Raw genomic sequence first — 22,332 nt, 5'->3', positions numbered from 1 at the left:
AATGGACATACACAAAATAGTCCAAATTGGTGAAGTGAAATTAAAAATATAACTTGTTTCAAAAAATTAAAACAGAAAAGTGGTATATGCATGTCTGTTCACCCCCTTTGCTATGAAGCCCCTAAACAAGATCTGGTGCAACCAATTATCTTAAAAATGTGAGTAGTTTTCTGTTTCTTTGTATTATTTCTTGCTTGTCTTACAAGAAAACATTTTTTACATCTTCAAAGTGGTAGGCATGTTGTGTAAATCAAATGCTACAAATCCTCCAGGTTATAAGGCAACAAAATAGGAAAAATGCCAAGGGGGGGTGAATACTTTCGCATGCCACTGTATGTTGGCACGAGTGCCATATTGCATCTCCATCCCAAAGCCTTTGCTTGGAAGTCTACTTCGCCAGACCGCCAAGAACCGTGCCCTCTTCCAGGCCAAGGTGGCGAGACACGGTAGTGATGACACCATCGGCCTCGTTGATCTCTGCACCCGACAGGATGCTCTCGCCAGCATACTTGGGGTCCAACGTGTACGCTGTGGCGTGTATGGGCTTCAGGCAGAAGTCTTGACGTTTCCGACCCTTTGCAACCCTATGTGTGAGAGAGAGAGCGTGTGTGTGTACGCTCATGCTCATATGTGTTTGTGTAGATGTGCATAGCCTGTAGTTGTTTATGTGGACTCAAGTCGGAGCAGCTAGGGTGGACCAGGTAGGGAAGGAAAATCAGAGGGCTGCAAAGCGAACTGCTGTTTCTCTGGAATATTCTGCCCAATCCTGTTTGTTAAGTTTCTGCCTGCTGGTATGTATCTAATCATCACCCAAGAGTTGTCAGTGTTTTCAAACGTTGAACTCTCTAAGGGCTGAAGACTTGCGCTATAGGTCCCTGAGGTAAGCCTGGCTAAAACAGTAGTGGCGTGGAAGATATTCGTGTTCGAACCCAGTCAGTCGGTGACATGTAGGAGATCAACGAATCGAAAAATGTTCATGGTGCAAAGACACTTTTTTTGTCACCAGAATATGTACAAAATATATATATATGTTTTTCAAAGTATGAGTCTCTTCTCGATGAACCAGTATGAATGCCACTAGAATTGTAGAATTGTGTTGCACATGACACACAAAATAGTCCTTAATTGTATGTAGAAAACAAAGGTATTATCAAGGTACTGAGGTGAAATGTTTACACTGACTCAGACATATACTGTACTGATGCATACATGTAGAAGGAGACTGTGAACCGTGTGGGTGCTCAAAACAACAACACCAGCTACAGCAGATGGAAAATAAAGACGTATGCATTACCTTTACATGGGTCACTGAGTCTTTTTCTCCGGCACACTTTCTCTCTGTAGACTCTGTGTGTGTGTGTGTGGGGTGGTGAGTGTATGTGTGTGAGTCAGTGTGTGGCTCTCATTTCAGTGTGTGTGTGTGTATCTCTGTGTGTATTTATAGCTCTGTCTCCAGTTTCTGTGTGTGAGTGAGTGTATCTGTCTCCAGTGTGTGTGTGTGTGTGAGTGTATGTGTGTGAGTCAGTGTGTGGCTCTCATTTCAGTGTGTGTGTGTGTATCTCTGTGTGTATTTATAGCTCTGTCTCCAGTTTCTGTGTGTGAGTGAGTGTGTGTATCTGTCTCCAGTGTGTGTGTGTGTGTGTGTGTGAGTCAGTGTGTGGCTCTCATTTCAGTGTGTGTGTATACCTCTGTCTCCAGTTTCTGTGTGTGAGTGAGTGTGTGTATCTGTCTCCAGTGTGTGTGTGTGTGTGTATCTCTCTCTCCAGTATGTGTCCTAGCACCATTCAATGTTTCACATCTACACATCTGTGTGTGATCCCCCCCAAACCCACAGTAGGCGAGATCACAATGCAATATAGAAACGGAAAGTGCTGTCAAAAGGGCCACCTTGTTGTGGTACATTGTGGGCCATGGGCTTCCGATTGCAGATGGTGTGCCACCGAATCTGGCAAATGTGTTTAAAAATAGATATGGAACTGATACCAGGAGCCTGGATCCCATAGAATAACCCCACGTTTAGGCTTGGAGCAAGTATTTCTCTGTCTCCTGAGAGGCAGCTCTGCAGGGTGGGAGGGGTGTCTTATTAGGGTTTTCGCGATACTCGGAAGTATCGTGGCAAGGAAACAAAACATTTCTTGAGAAAAACAGTCCTATTATGTATCACCTAGAGGCACATTTGTTTATTTTGCAAGCTATAACACCACCATTTTAAATAAAGTCGTTTTTTATAGGATAATTCGTGTGTTTGTTTTTTTGCCATGGAAAATCTGGTGCCGTAGTAATGCAATACTGGTATCGTGACAACCCTAGCAATGTGTGTACGGGAGGTGGGAATGAAGTCTGGTAATTAGAGCTTATCATTCCTTCATGAGGTGTGCGAGAGAGAGTGTGGGTGTGTGCGTGTGTGTTTGTGCACTTCTGTCTATCACTGAGCCGTGTGTGTGTGTGTGTGTGTGTTAGGGATGTAACAATTCACTGATACACATTGGTCCTGGTTCAAATGTTTAAGATAAGAGTGCATCAGTCTGCCCGAACCAATCCAAATGAAGCATGCATTGGTAGGAAACCCGATTGAAACGTTAAGAATCGCCAGTTCACTAATGTTTTTTACTCCTATTGTTTTTTTCTTCTTATCAGTTGTGTCTGAATTGATGAACCCTCTCCTCCAGTTCAGTAGCCCATCGAACTTTGTCGTAGCAGAATCAGAATTAGTTAGGTAACATTGATAAATAAGATGTTTTATCTATTTTCATAAATATGCTTATGTGGGTAAAGTCCCTTGGGGCCCAGAGAGGGGAGAGGTCAGGATTGTCTTCATATGTGAGGATATCTGTTAAACCATGTGAAGAGCTCCACAATGTCTGTACACCAGTCACTCCCTACTTTTCCCATTGGGGGGAGGAGTATGACAGTGTCTGGAACCATTGTATGTCCCCTCTGATGTCGAAACTTGTCTTGATTTAGTATATGACCTCACTACTCTCCGTGAGCTTGTCCAGGAGGGTTGTATTTGAGATGGGAGTATCTAGATTTGACAATTGATATATGCCATTAGATGAGGTAATGTTTTGGTAATATCAAGAACGAGAAGTAGAACCTTGTCTTAGAGAGCAAACTGAACGATAATTTATAGCTAATGCTGTCTGGCTATGGGATACTCCTCTCTCAAGTAAAAGTCTTCCTTTGTGCAGTTTTCCTAAGACCTGTGGTTCGTCATTGTGAGTTGGGAGGGGTGGATCTTTGCTATAAAACATCTCAGTTGCCATTATGTTGACACTCAGAATTCATTTATAGACACTGAATTGATCCGAGAGTCAAAGGGCTATGGTGAAGCTCATATTATTAAAATATTAAGTTTAAAGTATAACTCTGACTAGTGTGTGGTTTGTAAACTCTCCTTCTACTTAGTAATACAGGAAATTACCTCAACAACTTTTATGCATGTAACTGTGTATGCCTGTCAGATAACAACAGTGCAGCAGACACAGATGCTCACGCCAACGAGCGGTAGACCTAATCCTAGCCCAAAGGCCGACAGATACCGATATTGAGTCGTGTCATTTAACTATCTAAATGCATTGTATGCAGCCGGCAATACATTTTTTTTCCCCTCCTTATCTCCATCATATAAAGTTAAGGAGGAAATCGAAGCCTGTGCAGCCTGAATGGAGAATGTTTTAGGTGTGAACCGATCCGCGAGGGATACCAATGTATTGTCAGGCTGCATATAATAATGCATTTGGATGGTAAAATGACACAAATCAAAATCGCTGTCTGCCGGCCTTTTTGGCCTTTTTGGTATCCAAAGCTGCATTATATTAATTCTCAAAATACCATTGCTCATTTCTAAATATAAATATTGACATAGTACTAGCTCAAAACATTTTCAATCTGCAAAAATGCGAAGTTAATCAGTGGGTGATGGTGATTTCAGAGTGGTGGGAATAAAAACATACATTTCCCCCACCTCTAATTTGACAGTGGGGTGGTACATGCTCAATCTGCCCAATGGTTCAGCTCAGGTGCCCACACACACCATTGACTTTGGAACGCACGCAAAAGTACGCACACACACACACACACACACAGGCCCAACTCCTGAGCTCACATAAGCAGCAGATATTCATTTAAAATGGAATATTAATGTGTTCATGCAAAAAAAACAAATCATCGTATCATATCGAACCGAATCGCATTGATTCGTTATCGTATCATATCGAACCGAATCGCATTGATTCGTTATCGTATCATATCGAACCGAATCGCATTGATTCGTTATCCTAATCAAACTGAATCGCACAGAATCATTTCAAACTAAAACATTGTTCCTGTATCATATCGGATCCCATGCATCTAGATGCGTATTGAATCATTCATGAGAGGAGAGATGCACAACCCTAGAGTGTGTAAGTGCAGTTGTGTTACTATTTGTGTGTGTTGCTATGATTTAATCTGTTTTGGTGTGTGTTTATGTGTGGGTATGAGAGAGAGAGAGAGAGAGAGAGTGTTGCACATAAAGGGAAAGAGAGAGTTAGTGTGTGTGTGTGAGAGAGGGAAAGTGTTTGTGTGTGTTCTGTCAACCCCAATGTGTGGCTTATTTATTTTGTGTATTTTTGGGGTCACTCGCCGAGCTGTCAGAAAAGTAATTACAGGAGTGTCTGAGCTGTCTGGGATGGAGGGAGAGAGTGGTGGGAGGCAGGCGAACGGATGGGATCTACTCACTGTCGTGGAAAATAGGATTCATTTTAATGATGAATTGAAGATAGTGGGTTTTTTAATATAGGGATTAATAAATGTGACGAAATGCTCAGAATTCTGGATAAGGTATTGGCACGACTTTGATGGTGAACACGTTGCATAAACAGAAAATTGGTGGGCTGGGTGACAGCTTATGCATTGACAGGTCCCTTACTAACCAGGGTGGTGTTCAGTCGGGTACATCGTACCAAAACGTTTTGAAATGGAAAACAAAAAAAATCTGTTTTCCCGATTGGACAGGTTCAGGAAGTACCTCCCCATTTCGAAACATTTCAAAATGTTGTTTTACCTACTGAACATGACCCAGAAGGCTTGGCTGCTTGTCATCCTATATGGCCACATTATTCACGTGGGAGGGATAAACGGCATGGTTTATCTTTTCATCAAGGGGGGGTTGGTTTCATTAGAAAAGACACACGACAGCAAAGTCATAGAATGTCATTGGAAAATGGGAAGATATGAGATTGACATATTATGCAACGCATTCCCATTCAAAGTTTAAGGAGATTAAATTTGAGGTCTTTTAAGTCAGCCGGGGCTAGGTCATCTGCTTAATAAATGGGTGATAAGACTAACAACCGTCACGCCAGCCAATCGGAATTTAGAGGCTCAGCAGGCAGATGTTAAACCATTGGCTAGGCACCGGTTGGCCAACATATTTTCATCAAAACACTGAACTGTCACTTACGGTAGCAATGGATAAACCACACTCCGGGGTGAAGTTTACCCTAGGCACAGATCTGGGATCAGCTTCCCCTCCCCCAATCCTAACCTTAACCAATAGTGAGGTTTAATGAGGCAAAAAAGATCAGCATCCAGGGGCAAATTCAACCTACACCGATAAACAACATTTATTCCTTAAAGGAATATTAATTGTGTATGTTTTACCAGATGTGTATTGGTACTGTGTAGGTAGTAGTATTCAGCTACTGTAGGCCACAAACTAAACACAGTCATTTTTTCAAATGGTCATTTCAAACTCACAGTATGTCGAGGTGTTTCCATTTGGGAGGAATACAATTAAGAGGTAGGTATAGGAATAATGTGAGATATTGCAGCCCGGTAAATATATTTTCTTCTAGAAGGCTTCATGGTTTCCATACTAATGAGTTTGGCCAATGTACCAAGCTCATATTCATTTAGTTCAGATTTAAAGGGCACAACATTTAAACTTTTAACCCATCATTCTTTGGAAAATGACCCACTATCTAGTCCATCTTTATATTCTATTGTAATTATGGGGATATTCAGTACCATGCAAACAAGCGAACACTCATCCTACTGTAATGCACCCAGTCTTCCTTTCCAAAGATAATCATCCTTTAAAAAACTGTACGTTAATCATACTGTATATACCGTTGTAATTAATAACTTAATCAAGAAAAAAACACCCACACCCTTCCCCCAATCTCCCGCCATTTGTCAAACAGCCAGCATAGTGCTATGCTACCAAAAAGTCTTTGTCTACCTATAGGTAGCATTTTTAATGGGTCGACCTGTTTATCATTTTAAAGACCGCGAGTAGCTCATCATTACATGGTGTCTTTATGAGGACTTCAAAAGCTAAATGGCGTAATGCGTTCAATCCATAGAGATAAATAGAGATCGCTATTTGTAAATAACAAATGTTTGCACGGACATTGCCAATGAGGACTTTCAAAGTAGTCAACTGGGTGGGACTCCTCATTGTTTAAGGAAGGATCACATAATTCTATCGCGATCATCAGGAGGGATCAGCTACAGTGCCTTGCGAAAGTATTCGGCCCCCTTGAACTTTGCGACCTTTTGCCACATTTCAGGCTTCAAACATAAAGATATAAAACTGTATTTTTTTGTGAAGAATCAACAACAAGTGGGACACAATCATGAAGTGGAATGACATTTATTGGATATTTCAAACTTTTTTAACAAATCAAAAACTGAAAAATTGGGCGTGCAGAGCGGCACCTGAATTCAAATAAAAACACTTCTTACCCTTTTGTAGCTAATACATCCAAAGTGAAACGTGATAACTGTAGTATCCTTAACTAGCATTAAAAAAGTGAATCCATTCTTATCAAATAAAAAAATGTCTCCTTCATTTCTGAATCATGCTTGTAACGTCAGTAGGCTACAGTAGCCTGTGCTTTGGAGGGTCAGGAGTAGGTAGCCTACACACGCACGCAGACACACTGGAATAGATTTTTGGCTGGCAGGCAGACACTGGAATAAGTTTTTGAGTGACAAGAGTGTCCGTTTTTTTGTGAGACTGGAAAAAAATGCCCAGAACATAAAACGTTATTAACTGGCTCCCATGCTTTTAAAATAACTGAACTGTTCCGGAACATTATAGATCACTTTCGTTCCTGGTTCTGTTCCTCGAAAAATGACATTTTCAGGTTTTCGGTTCTGTTTCCTGATCCGGTTACAACCCCTGCTGATAACTGCAAAATGGAGCCCAAACCCTTCATAATTGGTTTCCTATATGCAGGATACCCACTGGGCACGGACGTCAGTTCAACATCTAGTTTTCATTTACATTTGGTTGAGTTGTCAACTAATGTGAATTCAAAGTGAAATCAGAAAAACATTTCACCGTTGCATTGGATTTAGGTTAAAAGTTGGATGAAAAAAATAGAAAATTCTCTTACATTGATGACATTTGAGAAAATCCAATCATTTTTCCACGTTGATTCAACTTCATCAGTGAATTTTGGGTTGAAATGACGTGAAAACAACGTTTATTCAACCAGTTTATATGAGAAGGTAGAAAAAAGGAGGGGAAAACCTCCTCTCTGTATATCATGACGCTATGAGTTTTCTCTCCAGTTTTCTTAATTAACGTTTGCATTCCAACACCTAATGGGATTCGACTGCACTATATGGTTTGTTAGCCTGTTAGCCACTTAGTATTCCTTGAGGAAAATCATTGAGAATAGCCCTGGAATCACTTCCAACTAAGACCTCTCTCACGCTCGTATAGGACACAGAGAGCGTATATGCAGACGCTTCGACCGTGTCCTGTAATCCTTGTGTCCTGGCAGAACTTTCAGTCTGTTTCCCCTATATCTGGGTCACCTCATCAGTTCCCTACTGTGGCAGGATTGTCTCTCCAAATCAAAACTCAAAACAAATTCACCTGGGGGTCTAATTGGAGGTGGAGGGAAGATGATAATCCCCACACATGCCCCCCCCAAATTTGTGGCACTGTGTGTTTGCTATGGACAACACTTGGAATCCTGCTGCTAGGCCATCCTTGTCTTGTGTCCTTATGCCCCAAAGCTCAAAATCAAAAGGCCCCTTTCGAAAATAATGGAGTTGGCCCCTGGGGCTTGCCCAAAGCACCCGGGCAGTCTCCAACAACCCTTTGATACTCCTGAAGTGGTGGTCATCATTACAGTGGACCTCTGGTGGGACACTGAATTCGCTTTGAACCTCAGATATTTAACAGCACAAAAAAAGGTTTGATGGGATTGGAACTTAGGACCAAATGGATTTATTTGCAAACCCGCTCAGTATGGATCCGGAAATGGACAGCCTGGCGCTTTGACATCCTTTTCTCTAACGCACAGTCCAGAACAGTGCAACACAGTGCCAGTGTAGGGTCCTAGTTTTGCATTCAAAGTGCCCAGGAAGTGGATCAGGGACAGCAGCTGTCGTGCATTGGGGGCTTTCTGTCTGTCCAAGTGGTTCTGTGAATATATTTTCCTCTTTCTACAATATCTGATGGTGGATCTCTGGTGAGCAGCTGAGGTAAGGTGCAGTGGTGCCCGGGGCTACAACAAGCCGTAACCCACATGGTTTACCCAACCCACACCCCCCTCAGGGCCTTAAGTACAGTAGTCCGTACACAACAGGCCAGGGCCCCATGTGAAGAAAGTAGTGCTGAGCGATTAAACAAAATGTTGTTTTTTCTTCATTTACATTTGTTTATTTATTTTTTTACCCACTTTCGTGGTATCCAATTGTTAATAGTTACTCTCTTGTCTTGTCGCTACAACTCCCGTACGGGCTCGGGAGAGACAAGGTCAAGATACATGCATCCACCGAAACACAACCCAACCAAGCCGCACTGCTTCTTAACACAGCATGCATCCAACCCGGAAGCCAGCCGCACCAATGTGTCGGAGGAAACACCGTACACCTAGCGAACTGGTTAGCGTGCACTGCGCCTGGCCCGCCACAGGAGTCACTAGTGCGCGATAAAACAAGGATATTCCCTACTGGCCAAACCCTCCCTTACCCAGACCACGCTAGGCCAATTGTGCGTCGTCCCATGGACCTCCCGGTCGCGGCCGGCTGCGACAGAGCCTGGGCTCGAACTCAGAGTCTCTGGTGGCACCACTGCGCCACCCAGGAGGCCTATTCATTGTTTTCTTAACAACTAATTGACCGTCATCGGTTCAATGATTTGAATTCCATTTTTTTCTTTTCTGTAAACTTATTAATGTGCACAGTTTTTCTAGAGATAAATCAGACCAGCCTGAACTGTGTGATGTAGTAGGGAGTTGTAGTTTCCAACAGGCAAATATTCTACATCGTTTAGCACATAAAACGTGGTAATTAACTACAATGATCATAATCCATTGCACATCTACTTGTCCGGTCTGAGGAGATATAGAGAGCAGCTGTTGCTTCGCGAGGTACCAATACCTGAAAATAAATGATCCAGTCATAAAAGTATGTCTAATTTACTTTGAAGAACTGCAAAATAGTAATTTTGTCAGACAACATACTGTATGCAGTCGCTCTATAGAAATTAATTGACTTAAACATAAAACACATGTATAAAACACATGTATGATACACAACAACTGAAATATTTTTTAAAAGTAAAGTAATGTGAATAAATGATGGTTAAGAAGTGATCAGCAGTCATGAACAGTCACTACCATCATGGGACTTTAATTCATTATTTTATTCTGTGTTGTTACAGTATTCAACCCAAATAATCGAAACTGAAAACCGCGAATGGTTTTTGAATAATCGAACAGAGACTTAACCCGACCTCGAAAAGCACTAATTGCTCAGAACTAGAAGCAAGATGAGTGTTTGGGAAAATGACGCAGCTAATGTGTTATTGTGTAGCAGTGACTCTACATGCTAACAGCTAGCTAGCCTAAAACACAGCTTTTCAGATCCTCGTGTTGGACCGAATCGTAGTTTCTTGGTCATAATGACACATTGAAGATGTTATCTGTGTGGTTTTTTTTTTTAAACCTGCAGGTTTGTGCCACATCTAGAACAGTGATGCAAACAGCCTTTTCACTCAGTTGAGGCATGAACAAATACGATACGATACCTTAAGATACCTTAACTAGCGCCTCGTTCACAGCTCTGATGTTTTCCGTCAATGTTTTTGGAAGAGAAGTTGCAACTATAACATTGGAGACGGCGAAACTTCACAAATGAAGGATGGCGTAATCGGATTGACAACATGACAGTGAACAACTCCGCCTTGGGGGGGGGTTCTGTCTGGCTCCACGACCACCGTGGCTGGTCCTGTCATCTCTATTCATGCCACCAGCTGTGTGGCCCGTGTTGACATCCCATTGTGACAGCACCCATGGTGTTTTGTCATCGCGGCTTCCTCAGCTTCCCGAGGAGAGACTGCGAGTGCACCGGACAGGTAAATGCACAGAGCATGGTCCTCCAAGCTGCAAATTGACTAGCAGCCCGGCAAATTGAGAATGAGACCGGGAACTTTGGGAGGATGAGCAACTTTGGTGGATTTGTTTTGTGGCATGTTCCGTGAGTAGGTGGGATGTACGATTCATGTCTATCTGAGTACTGTTAAACCACAGCGCTATCACACCCTAGGATTTGTCTTATTGTGCCGTACACTAAGATAAATAAATAGGGAATTGGAAGAACTTGACAATTGTTTTCTGTTTCCATGAAGATAACAGTGAAAGTCCTTTCCTGAGGTCTTCAAGAGCCCACGCAAGTAGTTGGTCTCAGTTAGAAAAATGTCAATGTGCACAGAACTAAAAACTCACCCTTGTCTGAAGAGTTCTGTCTGAATACAGACACAGGGAGGCACCCTGACCTGACAGTCTGTCTGCAAGGCCAAAACCTGCACTGAGAGAAAAAGAGACAGAGTCCCAGAAGATGGAACAAGTTAAAAGCACATTCCGAAATGTCAAGATTTAGGTAAGTGCCTTGAAATACCTGTGGTAATGTGAATCTCTTCGGTCTGCATTTGGGTTCTTTCTTCTCTTCTCTGGCACTGGTCCGCCTCGTATGATAGCGTTGACTCCTGTGATTTATTAACTAGTGACAATGACAGTTCACGAGGGGCAGCTTACTGCAGAATCAGCTTTCCCTTATACTGCTTCGAACTGTAGGTTTTGTTTTGTCTAGTTGGTCTTTTGTGGTCGTCTTCTGTATTCCGTTGTTGGTTTGCATTGTCTCGGCTTTTGCTTTATTATGTCTGCTGGTGTGAATTGGTCGAATGCCAGATGTTTACATATTACATTTAGCATAACATATTGCTTTTATATTAGAGGTCGACCGATTAATCGGTATGGCCGACTAGTTAGTGCCGATTTCATAACAATCGGTATGTGCATTTTTGGACACCGATTATGGCCGATTACATTGCACTCCACGAGGAGACTGCGTGGCAGGCTGACTACCTGTTACGTGAGTGCAGCAAGGAGCCACGGTAAGGAGCTAGCTAGCATTAAACTGATCTTATAAAAAACAATCAATCTTAAAATAATCACTAGTTAACTACACATGGTAGCTTGTCCTATGTTGCATATAATCGATGCGGTGCCTGTTAATTTATCATCAAATCACAGCCTACTTCGCCAAACGAGCGATGATTTAACGAGCGCATTCGCGAAAAAAAAGCACTGTCATTGCACCAATGTGTACCTAACCATAAACATGCATGCCTTTCTTAAAATCAGTACACAATTATATATTTTTAAACCTGCATATTTAGTAAATATTGCCTGCTAACATGAATTTCTTTTAACTAGGGAAATTGTGTCACTTCTCTTGCGTTCCGTGCAAGCAGTCAGGGTATATGCAGCAGTTTGGGCTGCCTGGCTCGTTGCGAACTGTGTGTTCCATTTCTTCCTAACAAAGACCGTAATTATTTTGCCAGAATTGTACATAATTATGACATAAGATTGAAGGTTGTGCAATGTAACAGCAATATTATGGCACGGTTCCGTATTTCACTGAAAGAATAAACGTTTTGTTTTCGAAATTATAGTTTCTGGATTTGACCATATCAATGACCTAAGGCTCATATTTCTGTGTGTTCTTATAGTATAATTAAGTCTATGATTTGATAGATCAGTCTGACTGAGCCATGGTAGGCAGCAGCAGGTTTGTAAGCATTCATTCAAACAGCACTTTCCTGCATTTGCCAGCAGCTCTTCGCTGTACTTCAAGCATTCCGCTGTTTATGACTTCAAGCCTATCAACTCCCGAGATTAGGCTGGAAATACTATAGTACCTATAAGAACATCCAATAGTCAAAGGTACGGTATATGAAATACAAATGGCATAGAGAGAAATAGTCCTATAATTCCTATAATAACTACAACCTAAAACTTCATACCTGTGAATATTGAAGACTCATGTTCAAAGGAACCACCAGCTTTCATATGTTCTCATGTTCTGAGCAAGGAACTTAAACATTGGCTTTTTTGCATGACACATATTGCACTTTTACTTTCTTCTCCAACACTTTGTTTTTGCATTATTTAAACCAAATTGAACATGTTTCATTATTTATTTGAGACTAAATTGATTTTAGTGATGTATGGAACCAGCCCTCATTCATATTAAGTTAAAATAAAAGTGTTCATTCAGTATTGTTGTATTAGTCATTATTACAAATATATATATATAAAAATCGGCCGATTAAACGGTACCGTCTTTTTTTTGGTCCTCCAATAATCGGTATTGGTATCGACGCTAAACAATCATAATCGGTCGTTTCCTCTAGTGGATGGTATTGAAGGCATCTCCCTACTAGATGGTAATACGTGCTCACGTTGCCTCTAGTGGATGGTATTGAAGGTATCTCCCTACTAGATGGTAATAGGTGCTCACGTTGCCTCTAGTGGATGGTATTGAAGGCATCTCCCTACTAGATGGTAATACGTGCTCACGTTGCCTCTAGTGGATGGTATTGAAGGTATCTCCCTACTAGATGGTAATACGTGCTCACGTTGCCTCTAGTGGATGGTATTGAAGGTATCTCCCTACTAGATGGTAATACGTGCTCACGTTGCCTCTAGTGGATGGTATTGAAGGTATCTCCCTACTAGATGGTAATACGTGCTCACGTTTCCTCTAGTGGATGGTATTGAAGGCATCTCCCTACTAGATGGTAATACGTGCTCACGTTGCCTCTAGTGGATGGTATTGAAGGTATCTCCCTACTAGATGGTAATACGTGCTCACGTTTCCTCTAGTGGATGGTATTGAAGGCATCTCCCTACTAGATGGTAATACGTGCTCACGTTGCCTCTAGTGGATGGTATTGAAGGTATCTCCCTACTAGATGGTAATACGTGCTCACGTTGCCTCTAGTGGATGGTATTGAAGGTATCTCCCTACTAGATGGTAATACGTGCTCACGTTGCCTCTAGTGGATGGTATTGAAGGTATCTCCCTACTAGATGGTAATACGTGCTCACGTTGCCTCTAGTGGATGGTATTGAAGTATCTCCTACTAGATGGTAATCTCACCTATCTCCCTAGATGGTAATACGTGCTCACGTTGCCTCTAGTGGATGGTATTGAAGGCATCTCCTACTAGATGGTAATACGTGCTCACGTTGCCTCTAGTGGATGGTATTGAAGGCATCTCCCTACTAGATGGTAATACGTGCTCACGTTGCCTCTAGTGGATGGTATTGAAGGCATCTCCCTACTAGATGGTAATACGTGCTCACGTTGCCTCTAGTGGATGGTATTGAAGGCATCTCCCTACTAGATGGTAATACGTGCTCACGTTGCCTCTAGTGGATGGTATTGAAGGCATCTCCCTACTAGATGGTAATACGTGCTCACGTTGCCTCTAGTGGATGGTATTGAAGGCATCTCCTACTAGATGGTAATACGTGCTCACGTTGCCTCTAGTGGATGGTATTGAAGGCATCTCCCTACTAGATGGTAATACGTGCTCACGTTGCCTCTAGTGGATGGTATTGAAGGCATCTCCTACTAGATGGTAATACGTGCTCACGTTGCATCTCCCTCTAGAGTGGATGGTATTGAAGGCATCTCCTACTAGATGGTAATACGTGCTCACGTTGCCTCTAGTGGATGGTATTGAAGGCATCTCCCTACTAGATGGTAATACGTGCTCACGTTGCCTCTAGTGGATGGTATTGAAGGCATCTCCCTACTAGATGGTAATACGTGCTCACGTTGCCTCTAGTGGATGGTATTGAAGGCATCTCCCTACTAGATGGTAATACGTGCTCACGTTGCCTCTAGTGGATGGTATTCATCTCCCTACTAGATGGTAATACGTGCTCACGTTGCCTCTAGTGGATGGTATTGAAGGTATCTCCCTACTAGATGGTAATACGTGCTCACGTAATACGTGCTCACGTTGCCTCTAGTGGATGGTATTGAAGGCATCTCCCTACTAGATGGTAATACGTGCTCACGTTGCCTCTAGTGGATGGTATTGAAGGCATCTCCCTACTAGATGGTAATACGTGCTCACGTTGCCTCTAGTGGATGGTATTGAAGGCATCTCCCTACTAGATGGTAATACGTGCTCACGTTGCCTCTAGTGGATGGTATTGAAGGTATCTCCCTACTAGATGGTAATACGTGCTCACGTTGCCTCTAGTGGATGGTATTGAAGGCATCTCCCTACTAGATGGTAATACGTGCTCACGTTGCCTCTAGTGGATGGTATTGAAGGCATCTCCCTACTAGATGGTAATACGTGCTCAAGTTGCCTCTAGTGAATGGTATTGAATGCAGCTCCTGACATCCTGGGGACCTGAATAGAATATTGAAGTAATATCTGGTGTGATCTCGCTGATACTCTACACTGCTTGCATTAACATATTGTTTCAGCATGCTTTCCAAATGCTGTCCATTTTCCTTTTTAAGCCGTTTGTTTTATGGTCCGCTCTTGAAATAGCCTTAGTAGAGAGGAGAGAACAGATTAACTCTAGAGAGGCATGCCTCATCATCCACGCCTGTCACCAGCCCTCATTCACAAACACTATATCTGCAAATCCAATAATGTCACGAGGGACATCGCTCATGTTTCTCTCCTATCTCGCCCCCTCTCTCTCTCTCTCTCTCTTTCTCCCTGTCCATCTCTCGCTCTCTCGCTCTCTCGCTCTCTCTCTCCCTGTCCCTTTTGCTCTCTCTCCCTGTCCCTTTTGCTCTGTCTCTCTCCCTCTCTTATATGAAGGACCCGGATTACAGTGAGTGCCATAGAGAGACGACACACTCATTTTTTTGTTTGTTTTTGCGTCCACTTTTGTCTCAGTACAGTAGCTCCATCTCACAGTTATGTGTTTGACTCTGATCTGTCACATTGGTGCTGTGAGGGAGTTGGAGCCATCGTAATCCAATTTGATCATTGTTGTGCTGGTGGCAGCGGTGGGATATTTTGGGTGAATTCCAACTAGCCCTTGTTAAATGCCCCTCCATGCCCAATCTGTGACACATGCCAATTCTGTAACACCATCATTGACTTAAATACGCCAGTGTTTCCACATTGCCTTAGTGAAAGAAACACTTGAATTATTAACCATTCTATCGATGCCTAAGGACAGAAGGTGAACGTTACATGTGAAGTTACAATTCATGAATGTCAAATATGCATTCTCCAACGTCTTTTTCTATGGGCACAAGCACTGTTCATGACACAAACAGTTCACACCCCTCTTGTTTTGCATATTCAATGCTTATTTCCTGAAATGGTATACATGCTCGCTGCAAACATGTACATTTTGAAATAGGATTTATGTGCTGTTTTTAAGCTAATTCCCTGCAATGTATGTCTTATGTGATTTCGTCTGATATCTGAGTGACTCAAACTTTACAACAAAATCAAAACATTAGATGACATGGGCTAAATAAATAGATAGCTCTCTCTACAATGACCGACTGAACAAGAGAAAAACCTCTGATGCACTACCCAATTTTGAAATTGCACCTTTTACTATTACAACATTCAAGAGTACTGTAAGTTGAACGTTCCTTTTTCATTTGGTCATCTCCCCTAGTTTGGGAACCACTGGCATACATTATCATAGATGACTTTATAACAGCTATCTAGCCTATGCATAATAATCTGCCAGGGGCAATAGAGTTAGGGCCCTTGGGACCTTCTCCCACTTGCTGACACTTCGACCTTGGTGCCTCGCTGACCCTAGGCGTTGAAATTCACACCTCATTAGCGGAGCATAACCGCGAGGCTACAGTTGGCCCGGCGCCGACGTGCTTGGACTCACTCTGACTCGCTCTACCTGCTGTCCTTCAAAAAAGGGCACGCCGCTCGAGGTATTCAAGTTATCTTATCCATGCTGCTCCATTGAAAAAAATGTATCTCCACTGCCTGCCGCAGAAAAAGACCAGAGGTTATTCCCTCATGCCTAAATCCTTATCGAAGTCGGTGGCAAGTGAATGAAAAATGAAAACTTGGAAGAGCTGGGCTGTATCTCCCCTTAAGCCAAATGAATACTCTGAGTGGTGTGTCAATCACCGGGTCTAGCCTCCACGGTGACAAGAGCCGATAGAAGCCAGGCCTCAGGGCACTTGAATGCCAGCCGAGCTGCCTGTAAGGGCTCTGTCTCACAACCTTGTCAAGGTCTAGGCTCTGTATGAACACTCCAAGCAGCTCAAATCGTCTAAACCCTGGCCCCAGCTTTGCTTTAGCGAGTCTCACGTTTAGGGGTAGTGCAATCTTGGTCTTAGAGGTCTTAAAGGCAAACTCATCGACCTTTGCTGTCTCCACCCTTAAGCTCTCACGCCATAGCCTGAGAAACATCTCTTTGTTTTAGCCGCCAGGCCTTCTGTTAAGTCTCCTCGTCCAGCTACAATAGCAGGTGCACAACGCAGGTGCACATAATCCTCTTACAGAGGGCGTCTGGATGACAGATCCAGGAGGACCAAGCTTCATTTATTGCAGGAAAGGTCTTCGGCCATGAAATAATTTCTGGTATGCTTACGAGGGAGAGGGGAGACAGAAAGAGAGGGAAGGCACCGGGCAGGCCTGGGTTTTGTTGTGCTTGCGTGTCTGTGCCACCGGCGTCCCGGAGAGAGTGACACATTTCCCAGAAGCGTCTGGCGACTGATCTGCGTGATAGATCGTGGCTGGAAGTCAAGGAGTGATGGGTGTGGAAAGACAATACTTCAGCGCTACTGCAATGTTGCTGAGTCGTTGTAGCGATGTTGTCGAAGCGTAGTACTTGCTGCCTTTATGTTTAGCTCACGTCTGACACAAGAGGAACTCCTCACTAACAGGACCAGGTTTATGACACACATACAGTACTGTAGGCACTGTAGGTGAAAGCTGTTAACCGCCTGATTGAGTAAATTCAATCTTTGCCTTTACGCATACAATTTCACTCTTCAAAAGATCTGCCGGGCAAAGGCGGGGAAAAACACTGACTTTGCATAATTCAAGCAAACTTGGAACTACCTAGCGTGTGTTTGCGTGTGCGAGCCTGAGCGTGGTCCTGTCAGAATATAATGAGAGATTTGTTCTCATCCTCCTTCTCTGTGTGAAGTCATGTCATGCACTCACTTCACTTGCTGGTGAGTCAATGACCAAAAGCCCCCTCTTTTGCTTCACCTGTGGAATGTTTTTGCAAAATGAATAAAGATGATAAAAAATAAACAAATGATGTTTCTATGTCAAACGGTTTTGTTATATTTCAATCTTCTGTGATGTATATGAAGTGTAATGTTGGGAGGCAAACTCAAAATTGAAAACATTTCAACTGTATATCTGCCATGGTATGGGTGTCTTCCTTTTTGTTGTTGTTGCCCATAACCATGTGTGTGAGGTGTATACTTGTGTTTCAAAGTAGATTTGTTTAAGACTACCAAGAAACAGTCTAAAAACCAACTTCTCATTTGGAAAACACCCTACGTGGCATCAATATGAATCAGAAGTATTTATTCTACTGTGTCGTGACATGACTATCGATTAATGTGATGACAGTTATTTCATCAAATCAATTAACTATGTTTAATTATTATTGTGAATAAATTAATCATGTAACACCAACTCATTAGCAATCTTGGGGAACCATGGAAAAAGTTTGTTTAATGAGTTACCGTTTCACGAATGAACTCAATAATATATTGTTATATATCGTTATCATACCATCATCCATTAATATTTATTACCTCGTATTAGTTTCATTCTGAACGTCGTTGACTTCAAATCTGCACGAACCCTAGTCTAAGTTATGATTATTCAGGGTACAGCTGGAACCGATTTACACACCCGGCATGTTTTGGTCTAATGTAAATCAAATCAAATCAAATGTATTTATATACCCCTTTGTACATCAGCTGATATCTCAAAGTGCTGTACAGAAACCCAGCCTAAAACCCCAAACAGCAAGCAATGCAGGTGTAGTCGAGCATCTTTTCGTGACAAAATATCTTGTTTAAAACTGGAACGTTTTTCATCCAAAAATTAAAATAGCGTCCCCTATATCCAAGAAGTTAAAGTCATCAACTGGCCCAATTTCCACCCCTTCCTCTCTGGTGGGAGAGAGAGGGGGTGCACTCTTTGATCCTCACCCAGAAGGGAAAGTCATGACAACTGTCAAAACTGACTACCAAGTGTAAATAGGATAATTTTGGTCATAAAGTCAGTCTTGTCCAAAATGTATTTTCGTGAGACTTGTGGTAGTCATGACTGCATCACAATGTAAATGAAGGTTGGGTTGTCCACATGCCCAGAGCTGGCAGCACACAAGTAATTATGAATTCAGAGTGCAGATGCACGCCGGAGATGGAAGACGAAGCGAGACACCACACTTGCCGATTATTTTGTAAAATGTTATGGTTAAATGAAAGTTAATCAATGAAGTTGACCAGACCCAGCTGCTATTACACTGGTGTCTATGGGAGACACACCCAATTAAGCAGACTGGAACGTAATACATTTTTTCAATAGCTAATGGCCTGAGTGAACTATCTTCATTTATCCACCATCTTTGCTGCATGTGACCCAATCGTAATGTCTGTGGTAAATTTGGGTTGACTTTGGATATTCGTATGGGGCTAGTTAGGGACCATCAGTAAATTACACAATGTACATGGGAGAATATGCTAAACTTTCAATAGCTCCAAATGTCAATGACTTTAAAACCTAAAAACAACTATAAATTGTAGAAATTCATATACAAATAAACTAAAAGGTGTGCAACTTGAAAATATTGTCTCATTTACATTGTGTAATTGATTGATGGTCCCTAACTAAGAAACAAACAAAGAAACACACACACACACACACACACACTGACATTGACATACTTACACAAGCATATGCAGATCAAAAAGGCATTGTTTTTCTCTCACCATAAGCACCTAGTTGTCAAAGTAGTAGCCTTGAAGCAGATTGCTGTGTTGTGAGGTATGCAAAATGGTATATGTAAATAAATTAGTCAAGCCTTTCTGGCTGAAAGAATGGAAACACAATTACCTGTCTGTCCATTCAGCCGCTTATTCAGTGACATTTTGTCTTGATGACTTTGATTGTGCTCATTGTGATAGGATAGAATAGTTTCTAATTTCCATGATTTTGTTCTCTCTCTCTCTCTCTCTCTCTCTCTCTCTCTCTCTCTCTCTCTAGGAAACATCTTTGTGGTGAGCCTGGCCGTGGCAGACCTGGTGGTGGCCATCTACCCCTACCCTCTGGTCCTCACCTCCATCTTCCACAAAGGCTGGAACCTGGGCTATGTCCACTGCCAGATCAGTGGTTTTCTCATGGGCGTCAGCGTCATCGGCTCCATCTTCAACATCACCGGCATTGCCATCAACCGCTACTGTTATATATGTCACAGCCTTAAGTACGACAAGCTGTACAGCGACAAGAACTCAGTGTGTTACGTCCTACTCATCTGGGCGTTGACCATTGTGGCCATCGTGCCGAACCTCTTCGTGGGTTCGTTGCAGTATGACCCCAGGGTGTATTCGTGTACGTTCGAGCAGTCTGCGAGTTCGGCGTACACCATCGCCGTGGTCTTCTTCCACTTCATCCTACCGATCATGATCGTCACTTACTGCTACCTGAGGATCTGGATCCTGGTCATTCAGGTTAGGCGACGTGTCAAACCGGACAATAGACCGAAACTGACGCCACACGACGTGAGGAACTTCGTGACTATGTTCGTGGTGTTTGTGCTGTTCGCCGTGTGCTGGGCGCCGCTTAACTTCATTGGGCTGGCAGTGGCCATCAACCCAGAGGTGGTGGTGCCTCTCATCCCCGAGTGGCTCTTCGTGGCGAGCTACTTCATGGCCTACTTCAACAGCTGCCTTAATGCCATCGTATACGGGGTGCTCAACCAGAACTTCCGGCGCGAGTACAAGCGCATTGTGGTGTCGGTCTGCACGGCGCGAATCTTCTTCCACGGCAGCTCCAACGACGCGGCCGAGCGGCTCAAGAGCAAGCCGTCGCCGCTCATCACCAACAACAACCAGGTCAAGTTGGAGTTGGTGTGAGAGGACCAGCTGGTCCCAGTGAGCTCCCTACCCCTCCCCCATGGTGCGAACCCATCGATGTCTATACATCTGTAAGGTGGAAGGAAGCAATATGGCGGAAGCTCAAGCTGCCCCATTTCGCTTCTTGTACCTATCCAGTACACTGCAGATCTACAAACATTGGAGGAGTTAAGGAGCCCAGGGGAAGGGGTAGGGAGCGATTTGGGACCGGGTGATACTAACACACACGCATGAACAAAGGGGGAGGGAGGCTTAAGGGAACCAACGTGACATAAAATAGCAAGATTAGTTTAAGAAATCCAAGTGAACGGAGAACAATTACCAAATACAAAAACGAAACTTTCTGAACCGTCCGTGATTTGTGCTATCTTCACCTCTATACAGTCAAAGCGAAACGGGGAAAAGGTATCTTTTGTCTTCTGCAAAAAGCACTTTTGTTCGTTTTTTTGGTACTTAATTAAAAAAGTGATAATGTACTTTTGTTTTCATGTTTACAGTGATGATAACAGTGACTATGTATGACATATTATATGTTTTTATTTTATATGAAGTATATGTTATATAGATGTACGAGAATATATATCAGGTTCATTTCACCAACATCAATAATCAGATGAAATAAAATGCCTAGGGTTGCAAAATCCCTGGAACTTCAGAAACTTTCAGAAATCCCAGTTGGAATATTCCCAGAATCAGGAGGGAATAAGCAGCATTCAAGATTAATAGAAAATCTGCATTTTGCAAACATACAAATGACAAATATATCATACCGTGAAAGCCAGAAAAATTCTGCAATGTCTAGTCATAAACATTACCAAAAGCGTTTGTTAAAGATTTGACCGATGTTAATGATCAGTTTTGTTGGGGTGTGACACTGTTACACTCCTTCCTTTGGAGGAGGAAGCAATATGTTTGGATTGCTGCTGTTTCGCGATGCAAAACGGTTCCCATCATTCGGTGGAATATGTTTGTAAGTATGGGATTTCTCTCTCTCTCTCTCTCTCTCTCTCTCTCTCTCTCTCTCTCTCTCTCTCTCTCTCTCTCTCTCTGTGAGCTCCTTGTATGCATGGATCTGAAGAATCTTTAATATGCAAAATAAAGGATCAGATGCAGATGTGTGCAACTATTTCAGTACAGCACAACAACACACAAGCACACACACACATATTGCAGTCCGGTTTGTTCAAATCCAATGTCATCTTTTTGTTGTTGTTGATATTTAATAATGAAGTATACTTAGTAAAGACATTTGGGTAAAATGGATTACCTTGCTATTAGCCAGTAGATTTTCACAGCTCAGCAGGTTCCTTAGGACTTATTTGAAGAAAGCGTTTGTCCAACGGCACTCGCTAAGACAAATACACTTTCAAACCCACTGATTACACTTTAATTGCCATTAGAAAACAAACCAATCTGTCTCAGGCTGGGGCCCGTATCGATGCGCAACGTTAATTGATGTCCCCCAACTTGGCTGAGGTCCTGGCTCCACAACCCTATTCTTTGGCCCAGAAACCAGAGATCAACAGTGACGGCGGCGCTACAAATCTGCCCAGGTAATATGTGATTCGACCTGTAGCTGTAAACCAAATAAATATCTATCCTAGCTGGAATTTTAAAAATTATTATGGTGAAATGGACTATATCAGTTTGGATTCCAGGCTACTAGAAACCAGTACTGAAAGAAGACTGTATTCGTTATCTCTCATGGCAAAAGTAAATTCGTTTAACACTGCTAATGATATAGTTTGATAGCTTTCAGGTATTCTAGCTTTAACAAACCAGATTTTCCATCAAACACTTGAACACACTTCCTGGGAACGGGACTCTAGAACAACTAGCTGGAAACAGTGTTTGATTTGGGATGAAAGAAGTGCAGGAGCTGTCTTTTTCCAATGCGGTCTA

At 42.6% G+C, this 22,332-nt stretch overlaps 1 protein-coding gene across 1 annotated transcript in view; it reads left to right on the top strand.

Annotated features, from left to right (window-relative positions):
- LOC115137324 (melatonin receptor type 1A-A-like) overlaps window positions 1-21,542 on the top strand; it is a 64,890-nt gene extending 43,348 nt beyond the window's left edge. The window contains exon 2 of the mRNA XM_029673594.2: window positions 19,562-21,542. Coding sequence (XP_029529454.1) covers window positions 19,562-20,430 — 869 coding nt within the window. The 3' untranslated portion in view covers window positions 20,431-21,542. The remainder of the gene's footprint in view (window positions 1-19,561) is intronic.
- The last annotated feature ends 790 nt before the right edge of the window (window positions 21,543-22,332 follow it).

Source organism: Oncorhynchus nerka, linkage group LG11, assembly GCF_034236695.1.
Source record: "Oncorhynchus nerka isolate Pitt River linkage group LG11, Oner_Uvic_2.0, whole genome shotgun sequence".
In the NCBI taxonomy this organism is placed as follows: domain Eukaryota; kingdom Metazoa; phylum Chordata; class Actinopteri; order Salmoniformes; family Salmonidae; genus Oncorhynchus; species Oncorhynchus nerka.
Note: the sequence above shows the minus strand (reverse complement) of the source record. Positions and strands in the feature narration are given on the sequence as shown.